At 50.4% G+C, this 15200-nt stretch overlaps 1 protein-coding gene across 2 annotated transcripts; it reads right to left on the bottom strand.

Annotated features, from left to right (window-relative positions):
* Positions 1-953: 953 nt before the first annotated feature.
* NECAP2 (NECAP endocytosis associated 2) lies at positions 954-14125 on the bottom strand (the record flags this gene model as incomplete). Of its 2 annotated transcripts, XM_079698650.1 has the most annotated exons (8): positions 1063-1111; positions 1926-2010; positions 5400-5577; positions 7773-7881; positions 8863-8944; positions 9030-9134; positions 11407-11507; positions 14034-14125. In XM_079698650.1, the coding sequence occupies 8 exons, from the start codon at positions 14123-14125 to the stop codon at positions 1063-1065; spliced, it is 801 nt and encodes a 266-aa protein (XP_079554776.1). The 2 variants fall into 2 exon arrangements, with proteins under 2 accessions (XP_079554775.1, XP_079554776.1); XM_079698649.1 differs by lacking the exon at positions 1926-2010 and having other exon boundaries at positions 954-1111.
* Between the last annotated feature and the right edge of the window lie 1075 nt (positions 14126-15200).

The raw sequence follows: 15200 nt of genomic DNA, 5'->3' as shown, positions 1-15200 counted from the left end.
AGTGTGCTCAGATAAAATTATTTCTTATAAAATTATTTCTTATAAACCAGGCAACCCTAGACTTCCAGTTGCTTCAGAACTCTTTGTCTGTCATGTACAGTCCCTGAAGGAGAAAAGAAAGAGGTTGTCTGCAGACAAGGCACTTCAGAGACCACCCAGGAGAAAACCCAAGTCCGCCAGGAACTGCACTGTGAGCTCAGAGGGCTGCCAGCGAAAGCAAAGGCCAAAGCCCCACCTCCATGAGAACAGCTGCCACTTTCCAGCCCAAACACTGTCGCACCTGGTTTCCAGCGCCTGCCCAGCCTGGCAAACACGGAAACCAGGCCCCATAGCCGAGATGAACACTGCTTCCTGGGGCTCGGAGCAGCTCCTGCGACTGACAGTGAGGAATGCTTTCAGAGGCTCCTGCGGGCGCAGACTACAGAAGCAAGCCTTTTGCAAAGACAATGAGTTAGTGCAGATCAGCATGTTAGCAAAGCAAGTATCAAAAAAATCTTAAAAGTCTGGTTAATACTCTTGCTTTCCCTCCTGATTATCTGTTCAAGCTGCAGCCTATAAACCTGCCAGAAATCAGGAAGGAATCCCTCCTCTTAAGGCACCTGACTGGAATGGCTACAGCCAATGGGAGTGAGGAAAGCCCCCCTCCAGACACTGATCACGTGACACCTGTAACACCCCCCCCCGCCGAGAAGGGCTGATCTGAATCCAGGCAGCACACTCGACCCCTTCTTTTGCTTCAGGGGCTTGTGCTTAACACGAGTCTTCGCGATGGAAGAAGTCTCAGAGTCTCTCTCATGTCAAGAGGACAGACAGGGATAGGGATCCTGGAACTCTTCTCCTGTGTTCTGGCTGCACACTCGAATCCCAGGAAACAGCGTGGCATGGTGCCAATTTACTGCCTAACACGCCCAGTTTGTCAGGAGAGTTCAGGCAAGGAAGAGGAGAGGAGAGAGTCACGCTCCAAACAGAGGCTGGCCAGGGAGTGCTTCATCCTCCTTCCTTCCGCCCAGATGAGGCAGCTCCTTTCCAGAAGTTGTATGATGAAAAAGAGTTGTGCTCAGGTCAGAACTGGACCCAGCCCGTGCCTGGCTGAGGCTGGCTGGAGGTCGACCTGGGAAGGTTAGATAGGGAGGGGTGGGAGATTTCAGATATCCGAAAATACGAAGCAGGTAAAATGTGACTTCTTTCTGGGCAGAAAGAGCTCCAGAAGGCCAGTCCCCGAATGTTCTAGAACAGGGGTCAGCAAACTACAGCCCAGGACTAGACCAAATCTAGTACTCTGCCTGTTTTAGTAGGTAAAGTTTCATTGGTACAGAGCCATGCTCATTCATTTATATACTGTCTGTGGCTGCTTTTGAGCTACAAGAACAGTGCTGAGTAGCTGGAACAGAGACCACATGGTCTGCGTAGTCTAAACTATTTGCTTCCTGGTCCTTTATAGAAAATGTGTGCTGACTCCTGTCCTAGAGCTTGTCCACATAAACAACTGTGTCACTAGTATTTAGCATCTCTTCACCCTGATGCCAAGTAAAGGCTCGAAATTTTAAGGAAGCAGAAAAGGCAAGAGACCCTGCCTCAGAGGTCCCATGACAATGGGCCAAGGCCAGAACCCAGGTTAACTCTCAGCCCAGTATCCTAGGGTAGCTGCAGGGGAGGAGGGGAAGAGGGAGGTACTGGTGACAAGCCAAAGCACTTGGTGAGGTGGTTTAAAGACCAGAAAGAGTTGCAGAAGGTGGCTCCAGGCCACCCAGCAGTGGACACCAGCAAAAAGCCTTCCCAGAGAGAAACATGCCTCCCAAAGTGGGCACTCTGGGGCTCTGTCCTCTGGCTGGCCGGAAAATGTCTGAACCAGAGCTGTTGCTCCCAGGTTGTTGAGAGAAACAGCCTTGGCCCCAGTCCCCCACAGAGAATGTGACCCTCCTCACCCTGTGGATTTGGTGAAGTCTCCCCAGATGTCGGCGGTGGCAGTAGCGGCAGGCTTGGGCTGCGGCCAGGACACAGTGGCACCTCCTATTCATGTCCCCAAGTCCGAAGGGAAGGGAGAGAAGAGAAGGAGACAGAGGAGTCAGAGACCTCCCCTCCTGGTTGTCTCAGTGACCCCGAAATCAGACTCAAGATTCCAGGTGGCTGAGAAATACATACGCAGAGAGACGTGCTTTGGGGCAACAAAACACCTACAAGCAGCCTCATTTCCACTGTCTTCTTACGAGCCCTTGAGGGGCTTCTAGAGACAGAGCAGAAGGCCACATACCCGGTGGAGGGGAGGGGTACCAGCAAGGGCGAGTCACACACCGTCACCTGTACCTGAGGCTGACCTCGTTTCAACTGTTTATGTTGGAAATCTGTTTAAAATTTACTATCTCCTGCCCTGACCTCTTGGATGGAGAATGCCCACCAAAACCACAAGGTCATCTTCCTATAAAGTCCTCAGTCCAGAGTCTGCATCAACAAGCTGAGACAATTCTATGCCAGACAAGTACCAAGTCCTGGGAGCCAAACTGGTTAGGGGCTGGGGAGAGCCTTCTAGAAGTAACAAAGAAGTGGGCATCTGTGTGTATCTCTTTTTTTTTTTTTTAAAGTGTGTGTGTGCACAGTATTTTGGGGAGCTGAGGGCTGCACTGTAGGCTTTTGGCCTTTGGACCTCTCCCACTATTATACTTGATCCCTCAATTTCTCTTCTTATATTGCCAGTTTATACTTTCTACTGAATATGTGAACTAGTTTCTACCATTTTACTTTGTATTTTCTGTTTACCTTGCTTAATTTCTTTTCTAATTTTCCTACTTGTCATAAGAATGATAAAGTTTAATTTATTCCTTTCGGCTTTTTTTTTTAATCCCTGGGCTGTTTTGGAAGCTACAGATAGCATTAACAGTCTTTCCATATCTACTGCTTAGAATGCCTAAGGTTCTACCATTTTTAGTTATACAGCTGTGTGTATCTCTTCACTGGGGTGGGTGGCATGATGGGGCAGCAGTGCCTGCTTTTGTGTCTTTCTGGCACCTCCCCCAGTGCTGCCAGCTGTCCTTTCTGAAGGCCCTGTGCCTGCCATCCTCCCCCTTCCCACCAATTTTCTATGTCTAGGGACTTCCCTGGCAGTCCAGTGGTTAAGACTCCACGCTTCCACTGCAGGGGGCGCAGGTTCGATCCTCGGCAGGGAACTAAGATCCTGCATGCCGCGTGGTGTGGCAAAAAAAAAAAAAAAAAAAAAAAATTTTTTTTTTTTTGCTATGTCTAATGTGCTCTGGGCTGGGAAACCAGATAAAACTAGGGCCCTCCACAGTTTAGTTTTGCAGTTCACCAAGTGCTTAAGGGCCATTATCTCATTTGAACCTCATCACAGTCACTGGAGGAAGACAGGCCAGGACCCGCAGTTTGACTTTATGCAGGTTACTTAAGTCTCAGTTTCCTTATCTCTAAAATAGACAGTAACAGTGACTACTTCATAAGACTGACTGGTCTGAGGATTAAATAAGTTAATACATGTGGAAGGCTTAGAACAGGCCCAGCAAACAGTGACGATAATGACAACATCACTGAAATGAGAGCTAACATTCAGTGAGCGCTTACAATGTTCCAGGCGTTGTTCTGAGTGCTGTACGTGGACTGGCTCATTGGATCCGCACAAGAAACCTGTACTGTAGGGATCATTACTACCCCCACCCTACAGATAAGAAAATTGAGGAACAAAGTAGTAGGCAATTTTCTGAATTTGAACTCAGCCAGTCTGATTTTGGAACATAGAGTAAGTGCTCAAAAATGTTAGCTCTTCACAACTCTCATTACCTGACACCATTTTGTTCGTGAACGTGCCAACTGCCTGTCTTACACATTAAAACATAAGGCCTTGAGAGCAGGGACTTGGGCTGTACCTGTAGTACCAAAAGGGCCTCAAACACTACCTGACACATAGCAGGAACTCCATACTGGCCATTAAAAACGCACCAGCAGGGCTTCCCTGGTGGCGCAGTGGTTGAGAGTCCACCTGCCGATGCAGGGGACACGGGTTCGTGCCCCGGTCTGGGAAGATCCCACACGCCGCTAAGCGGCTGGGCCCGTGAGCCATGGCCGCTGAGCCTGCGCATCCGGAGCCTGTGCTCCGCAACGGGAGAGGCCACGACAGTGAGAGGCCCGCGTACCGCAAAAAAAAAAAAAGAAAAAGCACCAGCAATGGAGGGCCGGCCTAAGACGGTGGCTCTCAGACCTTAGTGAGCACACAAATAACGTTAAGTGTGCAGAGTCCTGCCCCTGTCCCTGGTGATGCCAAGGCAGGTGGTCCTCTGACCTCACTCTGAGAATAACTGCTAGGGTCCAGGCAGGGGTGCTCCCTGACTGCTACTCCTGCCACCCTCCTAGATTAAGGTATTCCCCACAGGGCTGAGGTTTGAAGCCTGACCTCCAGATAGGGGAGCCAATGTCCATGACCCTTAAAAGGGAAAGAAAGCAGGCTTCTTGTCTGGATCCTGCCCCCCATTCCCCCAAGATGTTGGTGAGAGCTGTGTGGAGAAAGTGGGCTGGTGACAGTCACCCAGCCTGGGGAAGGCCATGAGCATCAAGCCGGGCTGGGCAGGCAGGGCGGGGATGTTGAAGGACTGGGCTGGCATCCCAGCACTGCCAGTGGCTGGCACTAGGCACTAACTTCTGGAATCCCAGGGTCTCCAAAAGGCATTCCCTACACCCTGGAACAAGCACCAGTGCAGCCTGCTGGGGGAGCTGCCTCTCAGCTTTCCAGCACCCAACAGCCTCACTGAGGAGCGTGCTTCAAACTAAATCTCCAATTTTATTTCCCACCACTCCCCTTGGAACACTTATGCTGCCTTCATCTCCTTAAACACACCCAGTGTTTCAAACATTAAAAGTCTAAGCCTTATTCATGCTCTTCTTCTGTCTGGAATGGCAAGTGTCCCCAGCCCCAATCTTCTTCCTTCAAGGTCCAGTTCAATGCCACCTCTTCCATGAAGCCTCCCCAGATCATGCTGGCTGGTAGTTAGTCTGGTCCCTATACGTCTGGTCTCTGTGCCCATGACTCCTCTCTCCTACACTGAGCTCCCTGTGAGCAGAGACCATGTCTCCATCACTTACTCACTCACTCAATGAGCAGCCTCTGAGAACCAGGAACCCACATGCTGATGATTTCACAGCAACAAATGAGTTGTAGCCCCTGCCCATCAGGGGGGACAGACGCCCTGAAGGGGTAAATGGTGGGAAGGGAGGAAGCCCTTACCTAGTGTAGACAGGACCAGCTTTGTGGCACCCACCTTCCAGTTTGTCACACACGGGTACTAAGTGTGACCAGTGTGAGCGAAGGAGGGAAAGCCATGGGGCCCCAGCTGCCAGAGAGGAAGAAGAACCCAAAGGTGCAGGTTTAGCACCAAGAACAGTCACCCTCGAGCACTGACCTGAACTGGGAGCAACTGCTGGCTGGACGATGGATGCCGCCACAGACAACTGCTCCCCAGGGGGAGGGATCAGGGTGGAGGTTTTCCCCCCTGGGGGAGGGGGAAGCAGGCTCAGTCCTCCTGTGCTGGCGGGCCGGGCTCGGGGAGTCCCAGCTGCTCCTTCCTTCTTCTTCATGTTCTAAAGAGAGGGGAGGAATGCGAATCAGTCAGTTCTGCTGGAGTGCCTCTGCGATCAGAAAACTTCAAGAGGAGGCCCAAATGTCCGTATCACCAAAAGATGGTCAAGAGCCATCCATCCAACACTTCCATTGTTATGGGGTGTATTCAATGCATCACAATTCTAAGCTATCACAAATGCTTTTAATTTAAAAACTCAGCACCCGACTTAAACATCAGGGAAATGCAGATCAAACTACAATGATATACCATTACACACCCACCAGTACGGCTAAGATGTAGCATATCAAGCACTGACAACGGTATGGAGCAACCAGAACACTCATATTCTGCTGGTGGAAGTGTAACCAGAGGAAACCACGTTGAAAAACTGAAAGAATCTTTAAAGCTGAACGTATGAACTGACGCCCCTGCCATTCCACTCCTACATGGACCCAAAAGAAATGCATACACATGTGCACCAAAAGACACACATTTGAACATTAACAGCAGCACTACTTGCAACAGCCCCAAAATGGAAACTACCTAAATGTCCACCACCAGTTAAATGGGTAGATATTGGGATACATTCTCATAACGGAGCATGCCACAACGAGAATAAAGCAACTACACAAAACAATATGGATGCTCTCACAAATACTACACTGAGTAAAGGAAAGGAGTCATACACAAAAGGGTATGAAGTGTATGAGTCAATTAATAAAACATTGAAAACAAAACCTAGGGTGTTCAAAGTCAGCATAGTGGCCACCCCATCCTGCGGGAGAGGGGCTTCCAGAGTGCTGATAATCGTCCACTTTCTTGATCTGGGGATTAGTTTGTAGGGGTAAACCTGGTTTTTAAAAATTCACTGAGTTCTGCATTTATAATGTGTGTACTTTTCTGTACGCATATTATACTTCGACAAAACATTTAAAAAAGTAAAACAAAAACCTGAACACCCAGGTGAACCAGAAACCAGAGCAGCTCAAAGGTGAAGACCACGTGGTTCCCACCTCGTCAGGAGAGCAGCAGCTTAATCACGTGCTGAGACCACAGCCTGAAGGCAAAAGCCCTCAAAGACCTGGGCGTGAGCCCCGCTGTGCCAGTTATTTCTAGCTCTATGACCCTGGGCAAGACCCTCAAGCTCTCTAAACCTCAATTTCCCCACCTATAAAAGGGGAGGATGTTTAATTCACATGACAAGTACCTAAAAAAAAAAAAAAAAAAAAACTACCTGGCACACAGCTGATGCTCATTAAATGTTAGTTTCCTCCCAGCAAGATAGAGAGTCACATCCCCAACAGTTCACTGGACATGACCTGGATTTTCTCTTAAGGGCCAGCTGGCCAACTTCAAGGGTCCCAAACCATCACCAGCATGAAGCAGAAAAGAGGAGAAAGAGATAGTAAGTAAAGAGGAAGAGCGTTATTTTAGGGTTACAAACTTTCATCAGAAAACAAATCCACGGGGTCCTTGGTTCCCCCGAATCACTCATCTCCACCCCCATAGCCAGGTAAAGGCCAAGTCTTGGCTGTCCAGCCCAGCTCGACCTTTCCCTCTTCTCAACAGGAGCTAACGGGGGAAAGCCAGATGTAGGGCAGCTCAGGACAAGACACAGGGAGCCAGGACAACACCACCAGCAGAAGCTGCCCATGACTCCCAGCGCCCACCCTTGAGGCTTTCCTGCCCAGAGTGCTACCAAATCTTCTTTCCTCAAGGCTCAGACCAAGACACAGCTTGGGATGAGCACACTGACCCCCCACCCCACCCCGGCCCCCAAAAGCCAGGACAGAAACACCAGCTCTGGCAGCAAGTGACTGATGTTCCTCAAAGCAGAGGCTTGGCACATGCCGTTCCCTCTGCTTGAACCACCCTTTGACCCCTCTTCCCTTGCTTACAGGTCGCTTCTGCAAGGAAGCCTTCCTTGGTTCCCCCTAACTCTGGACTGCATGCTCCTCCGCTAGGAGCTCATGGCACTGAAGGCATCCCTAGGTCGTAGAACCATCCCGCCATGTTGTAATCACACCCAGACTCCCCCCATCTCAGCTCAACTCAGAGCTCTATGACAGCAGAGCCCTTTCGTTCACCCCCAGCACAGTACCTGGCACTGGGCAGCTGCTCAATAAACATGTGCTGAACTGTGAGAAAAGAGTGATGGGCTCTGCACTGGGCTTGGTGTGGTGGCCGTGACAGCCAAGTGAGGGTGGGACTCACTGCAATGTTCAGCTTGATGGTCTGGCCCTCCTTGAAGCTTAGGTCCAATTTGGGACCTTGATCTGGGTTCTCGGCTTGTTTTGCAAATTCACACTGCTGTTTCACCCACCTGGGGAGAGAACAGGAAGGAAAAGGTGAGGAAGAGGCGAGCTGCCCTGCACTCATGCACTCACTTCATTCATACCTGCCACCAGTCCAGGACGAGGCTTTTACTGCAGCAGCGGGGTAGAAACTGAGAGCAGCTTGGGAGTTAGGTGTGAATTTAAATCCTAATTCTGACGCATAAGCAGCTGCATGCACGTCAGTTTCCCCATCAGCAAAATGGGATGACAACTCTCTATGCCTTAAAGACTGCTATGAAAATCATGAGGTCACTTATGTAGAGAGTCCTAACACTGGCCTTTAGGAAATCTGAGAACCTGGCCATCTCCTCCTCAGCATGTGGCATGAAGACTAAGACAAGTTCTCCACATACCTCCCAGGGGCTTAAAAAGTAGATGGTGAGACAGGATAAGTGCCCAGAAAGTACTGAAAGCAACCAGAAAGGTCTCCTACCTTCCATACAGCACCCCTCTTAGGAGCCACCCGAAGCAGAGAAGAGCTAGAGGGGCCCACGAGAGCAGCTGCACACACCCCGCAGCCAGAGGTGGAGGCCTGCAGATGGCCGGGGAGAAGTCTTTCCTGCCCATTTAGCTTCAGAAAGGACCACCAGGGTGTGTGCTGAGTGGCCTGGGAATCCGAGCACTGCTTATCACAGCATGGAGGGACAGGCCCAGAAAGGCCAAAGGAGCCTGACAAGGACTCTGGCCGCTCAGGGGCCTGATGAGGGAAGAGATGTGACACCTCAAAGGCTGGGCCAGCTGACTGGGGTGGCAGAGGTGCACCTCGGGTAAAGGAAATGACTTCAAAGCAGAGATGAGGACTGGCAGAGCGCAGAGAAGGTGACCTGCCCCGAAGGAGAAGTGAGTTTTCCTGAGGCTCTGCTGGCAGACATACCACACACAACCACCTGGCTATCCTAACCTGGGAGACCATTCTGTCCGGGGAAAGAGGGAGGAGGCATGAGTATGTGTCTCCTGGAACCACTCACTTGAAATGGTCCTGCAAGGCAACATTGAAGTCAAAGGCATCACCTCGGTCCCCGAAGCCAATTCCAATAAACGCCCGTCGCCCTGGGGGACAACACACGATCAATCCCACTTCCCAGAGGCAGAGAAAACCCTTCTCAGAGGAAGAAGCTCCAAGTCCCATGCGTACCGTTGCCATCTTCGATGCGGATAACGAAGTACCTGCTGGAATCCATCACGCTCTCCACAGCTGTGCCTGGAAACTGATCCACTGGGGCCTGAGCAAAGAGCTCCCCTGAAAGCATAAGGGAGGGTGAGCCTTGAGCACCCCCCAGACTGTTTCTATCACATGACTGGGGCCTTTTCCTGAGAGGCAGATGGGCAAACCTGACTCTGGGTTTCAAGTCAAATCCACTTTGGCCGAAGGGAAAACAGAGGAATATAACCAAGGAGAGGTTTATGTCAGAGGTGGCTTACAGGTCAGATCCAGCTCACAGTTTCAGCATTTTCAATTTAACTGCCAAACGCTTCAAAATCAGATTACTTGTAAAATAATCCAGATGTCTGGCTTCTCTTAAAATCAAAAGCTCTAGCAACGCTGGGCCTCCATTTCTACATGAGAACGATGGGCTGGAGCTGCTGGCCACTCATTCCACCTGCCTCAGCCATTCACAGCCACGGCCCGTACCCCCAGGCCCTGGCTCAGGTAGACCACACCTTCAAAAAAGACCTGGTGCCTGAGGCAGGCCTCTAGAGGAGCAGGTGAACCCAGTGGAAAGGGGGGAGGGTTTCTGCACTCACAGAAGACTCTGAAGCCAGTGGATTTAATCTAATCTCAGGCCAAAAGAGTGACTGCTTTTAAAAGGAGCTCTTGTGAAATACATCCCCTTATTAACGACGGCTCTCCAGGGTGCAGTGCAGCACACACCTTCTGTGAACATTTACGACTGGCATCATTTTTGCGTGTGCTGATCTCAGTTGATGTTATATTTAACCAATAGTTTCTACTAAATCCTATGGTTCAGAGGTGACTGTGCAATTAAGGCTGAACTGAATCCAAATCGGTGGCCTGAGTTTGTAGCTTCTTGTTAATTCCTCTGCCCTCTCTAGTTTGGTACCTGGGGACTGGGATTCACCTGGATGCCTTCAGCCTAGAACAGTGATTCTCCACCATGGCTGATTTGTCCCTCCCTTCCACCAAGGGACATCTGGCAATATGTGGTGACATTTTTCTTTGCCACAGCTTGGGGGGTGCTACTGGCATCTAGTAGGTAGAGGCCAGGGATGGTGCTAAATATCTTAAGTGTGACTTAGACTACAACACGCAGCTGGCCCCAAACGTCACTAGTGCTGAGGCTGAGACACTCCAGCCTGGAGTGACTGGAAAGTGAGAGACGAACACGACCCAGTGGGCATGACCTCAAGCCAAGAGCATCCTGGGGTGGGTCCTGCAGGTGAGGCTCAGCTTTGAGCAGTGGCTGGGACACCAGGTGTGTACCTTAAAGGCAGTTCCCAAGGCCCCTAGAGAACAGGTGTTGCCATTCCCTTGTGACACCACCTGGGACATCCCAGCAACTCTGACAGCCAGAGTTCTCTGGCCTAGCCACAGCAGCTGTCCCTTCAAACTCCTCTGCCACCAATGCTCAGTCACGCTCAAAACAAATCAGTGCTTTGGGTCACCTTGCAGTTCACAAAGCATTCGGATAAATATGTGCTCACTTTGTATTTCCAACAACCCTGTGAAGTAGGAGCTAATGTGATCCCCATGTCACCAAAAAGGAGGCCAAGGTGCCAAAGGTCACGTGGCTTGCCCGAGGTCCCACAGTTCAGACAAAAGTGATGCAGATCTGAGAAGAGGCAGCCAGTTTTGCCTATCAATCTTTGCATTTTATTTGCCCCACAAGGAAAATCTCTACATGTTAGAAAAAATAAATGACCGAATGCCAGGGCATCTGACTGAGCAAGCCCTGCGCCCGATTCCTGCTCTGGCTGTGGGGCTGGCACTATTCCAGGCCACAGTGCCCTCCACAGCTCACCCAGAGGCCCCGGTGGTGCAGGACTTCAGAGAGATTTCACCAAAGGTGAGAACTGCCAGCTGCCCCAGCACAGCCCAGCTTGGCTTGTCCTCTCACCACAGAAAGAGCTGAGAAGGACAGTTTCCAGTTCTTTCAGGTAATGGGTGTGGTCAGTCTGGGAAGTTACCATTTGGTCGATAAGCAGAATTCCTGATTAAGACCCGAGCTCAGCAGCAGAGGGCTATGGGTCTTCACTCGGCTTATCTTCCAGGCAAGCTCCAGAGCTTCCTACTTGGGACCAACCTGCAGGTCTTTCTCCCTGGGCTCCAAAATTAGTATTTTCTTAAGGATGCCCAAAAGAACAGGTGCTTGACAGGAAATACTTCCTTTTAAACTAAAGGCTGGGGGAATGGAAGCGGCTTGTAAGTATACCCGGGCCTTTGATTTCCAGGACAGGGTCCCACGATCCCTGAGTGGCTTGGCCAGGCCCGGGCTGCCCGTCCCTTCACAAAGTGGGAGGTACGGTACCATGCAGACCTCCCTTGCCTTTACCTGAGGTCCTGTCCTCCAGCTTGATGTAGGCCACCTGCCCTTTTGCAGTGATCCGCAGCCGGCCACTCCATGATGGCTGGTCCAGCTGCCATTCCGCAGCCCTAAAGGGACAAAAACCATTGCGCCTCTGCCAGAGGTTCCTGCTCCACTACTCCAATGCTGGGGGTGGGAATGGGAAGGGCATGTAGGCTGCTTGCTCCAGACCAAGGGTTGACAAACTTTTTGAGAGAAGAGCCATACGATCTCTGTCCCAACTACTCACTCTGCTGCTGCAGAGGGAAAGTAGTCATGGTGCATGCGCATGTGGGCGCTTTAATTATTTTAACCAAATATTTTCTACTGAGCATGGCAGTATTTCAGTGAAACTTTATGGACAATCTGGATTTCATACCATTTTCACATTATGGAATATTCTTTCAAATTTTCCCCAATCACTTAAAAATGTAAAAACCATTCTTAGCTTGTGAGCCACACAAAAACACAGTGGGTCGAAGTTGGCCAACCCCAGTTCCAGATTATAGAGACTGTCTCTGAAGTAGGATTCCAGTTTTCTTTCTGTAGAGAAAGCAGCTACCAGGGCCCATGGTCTGTCTATGACACTGCTAGGCTGCAGTGGTCAGAGCAATCATTTGGGGCCACTGAGACCATCTCGAAGGAAAAGGAGAGAGGGGAGCAATCATCGGTAGGAGAGCAACAGGACACGTGAGACACGTGAACGAGCAGTCAAGAAATATATTCTCAAAGGCAGCCTAAGAAGAAATAAACCCAGGAAACCACGGACTTATCACAATGGCCTCTTCTGGCTCTTTTAAAGTATTAACTTCATATTTTAGTTCTAAGAAGCAGCTCAGTAAAACCCCCCAAAAGCAAAAACCTTGGGTGTTTCCAAGAGGCTTTTCTTGGAAGCCCCTTAGCATATGCCAGGACTTGGAGAGACACCATTAACTGTGGACGCAGACTGTTTTGAAGGCCACACAAATGCAGACTCTCGATTCACAAGTCAGCTGACTCAGTTTCAGTTCCTCTTATTCGGGCAGGAGGCCTTAGACTCAAGATAAGCAGAGTTCTGAGGCTGAAGTTCAGGGGTTGGCAGTTTCCTCTATGCCAAGCTAGCCAGCCCTAACACTTGGTAACCTCGATCTCCTGGGACCAAGAGGGACCAAACTCATCCTACTGAAGGGGATGGGGGCAGATGATCACCTCTGGTTTGATGGTCCATCTCCAGTCTGACGACAGAAAGCAAAATGCTTTTTGTTATTATTACTATTGTTGCTTTCATATTATTTTAAAATTATGTCATGGATGTAGCAGGTTTTCAATAAACTATTTGTTCACTAGAGAATCAGCTATAAGGGCTTCCCTGGTGGCATAGTGATTGAGAGTCCGCCTGCCAAGGCAAGGGACACGGGTTCGAGCCCTGGTCCGGGAAGATCCCACATGCCGTATAGCAACTGAGCCCGTGCGCCACAACTACTGATCCTGCACTCTAGAGCCCGCGAGCCACAATTACCGAGCCCACGTGCCACAACTACTGAAGCCCGCATGCTGCCTAGAGCCTGTGCTCCGCAACAAGTCACTTCAATGAGAGGCCCGCTCGCCACAACTAGAGAAAGCCCGCGTGCAGCAACGAAGACCCAACGCAGCCAAAAATTAACTAATAAATTAAAAAAAAGAAAAGAAAAGAAAATCAGCTATAAGCCCACATTAACACAACTGGAAAGTAACAAGAAGCCAGGTATGTGGACACTCCACCATTCTTGTGGTGCAGGCCAATCCTGTATTTCCAACTAACTTGGGCAAACATTGCTTTCAAGAGCCCCCCAACCCCCAGTGGCACAAACAGCCATAGGCCAGGTTGTCTGTGTCAGGTACATCTTATTTTCTTTTAATATTTTTCTTCTTTTGATACATGGTGACAAAATGCAAACAGTACAAAGAGATATCAAGTCAAAGGAAGTCTCCTTCCAATCCCCATTTTCCTCTGGTGGGGTAGTTTCCTGTGTTCCCTTCTACACACTCTACGTTTACAAACACGGGTATCTATTTCTCTCAGGTGAACATTGCACCAGCGAAGTACGGATGGATGCTTCCCAACTGCCACAGGCTGTGATAAGGACTGCAGTTCGTGCCAAGGAAGCTGGGCAGGGAGGGGTCCCTGGGCTTTCAACATCAGCTTAAAACTACCCGGGACGGGTTCTTCTGACCGATTCTGGGCTCCCTTTCTTCCCCTCGGGGATTTCTGCCAGTGACAGAGTGCCTTTCCCGAAGGCTTTTCAAGGATCCCTTCAAGGCCATCGGTTAGCTCTGAAAAATACAGGTCTGTGACACCACCACTCCTGACCACGTTTAGGGTCCCTGGCAGCCCGCTCGGCGCCAGATTCGGCTTTCACGCCTTCCCCGCTGCCGGGAGACCCATGCGTCAGACTGAGAAAGGCGAAAGTCTGGGTCCCCCTCCCTGCTCTGGCCTCGAACTGGAAGAAACCGCAGCATCACCTCCCCCCGCCCCCCGCCCCCTGCCCCTCGCGCGTCAACTGGCAGGGCCATCCTCAGCTCCCACAGTGGGCGTGTCGGGGGCGACAGGGAAGGGGTTAGGTGGTGGCTAGCCTGGCCCGGCGGCGGGTGGTCACCTGTAACCACGATTGGTGGCCCGCGGCGGGATGCGGTAGACGTGGACCTCTGGCTTGACACACAGAACCGACTCGTACTCGCCTTCCTCCATCTCGACGCCCGGAGCCCGCCGGACTTCCGGCTCCTTCCCCGCCGGACTTCCGGCTCCTTCCCCGCCGCGGGGCGGAAGCCGCGCGACTCTATGACCCATGCCAGGCTAGAGCGGCAGCTCGCGGGCCTCGGCCGCGCATCGCTCACGCGCCCTCTGCTGGAGGCTCTGGCTCAAGAAATGCGGCGGACGGACCTAGGAGCCAATTTGATGCGGAGCGGAGTAGGGTTGTCTGGGGGCTTTCTCTTCCACAAGGTCTCGCGGGCCGCAAAGAAAACTTTAATACAGATCCCACTGCAATCCATTGTCTGGTTGTGGGTCATCCCCGTCGCCTCAACACTTACACCTGGTGTCCAGTTGGCTGAGATTTAAAGCTGTAGCTACCTAGACAGCTCAGCCTGACACCTCACTCTCCTCCAGCCTCCGCTTCCCTCTGCTTTTCCTGAATGTCCTGCCATCTCCTGACTCGTAAGCCGCAACTGAGGCTTTTTCTCCTAGAGAAATCCTTACCTGTCCCACCAGCTAAATGCGATGTCCCTACCCTGCCACCCTTATCCTTACCCACTGTGGGCCCAGGGCCCCTGTTGCCTAGACTCAGCAAAAGGTTGTATTCAAAGAAGCAAAGTTTAGTAATAACATAAATAATTTAAAAAGTATCCCAGTCTTAACTTGTATTTCTCACAGAATCTTATAGGAGTTACAATGTCTAACCAGAGTCAAATTCTCAAAATCTCTTCTCCTCCTCTACCATTCTCTCATTCATTACACAAATATTTAATTCAGTGCTTACAATGTGCCAGGTCCTCTGTGGGGCACAGCTGATCCCAAATTCACTGATTTACTGAATGATCCCAAACTTTCTCCACCCCCTTCTTCCCTCTCCTCTCTCTCTCCTTTCACTCACTCTTTATAAGCTCTTTATTATAGGATTGATCTACCCTCTTAAATTTAAAAAAAATTATTGTGGTAAAATATACATAACATAAACTTAACCATTTTAACCATTTTAAGTGTACAATTCAGTGAAATGAACTACATTCACCACTATCTATTTCTAGAACTTTTCATCATCCCAGGC

The sequence above is a fragment of the Hyperoodon ampullatus genome (genome assembly GCF_949752795.1).
Source record: "Hyperoodon ampullatus genome assembly, chromosome: 2".
Lineage (NCBI taxonomy): Eukaryota > Metazoa > Chordata > Mammalia > Artiodactyla > Ziphiidae > Hyperoodon > Hyperoodon ampullatus.
This window is presented reverse-complemented; position numbering and strand designations above follow the sequence as displayed.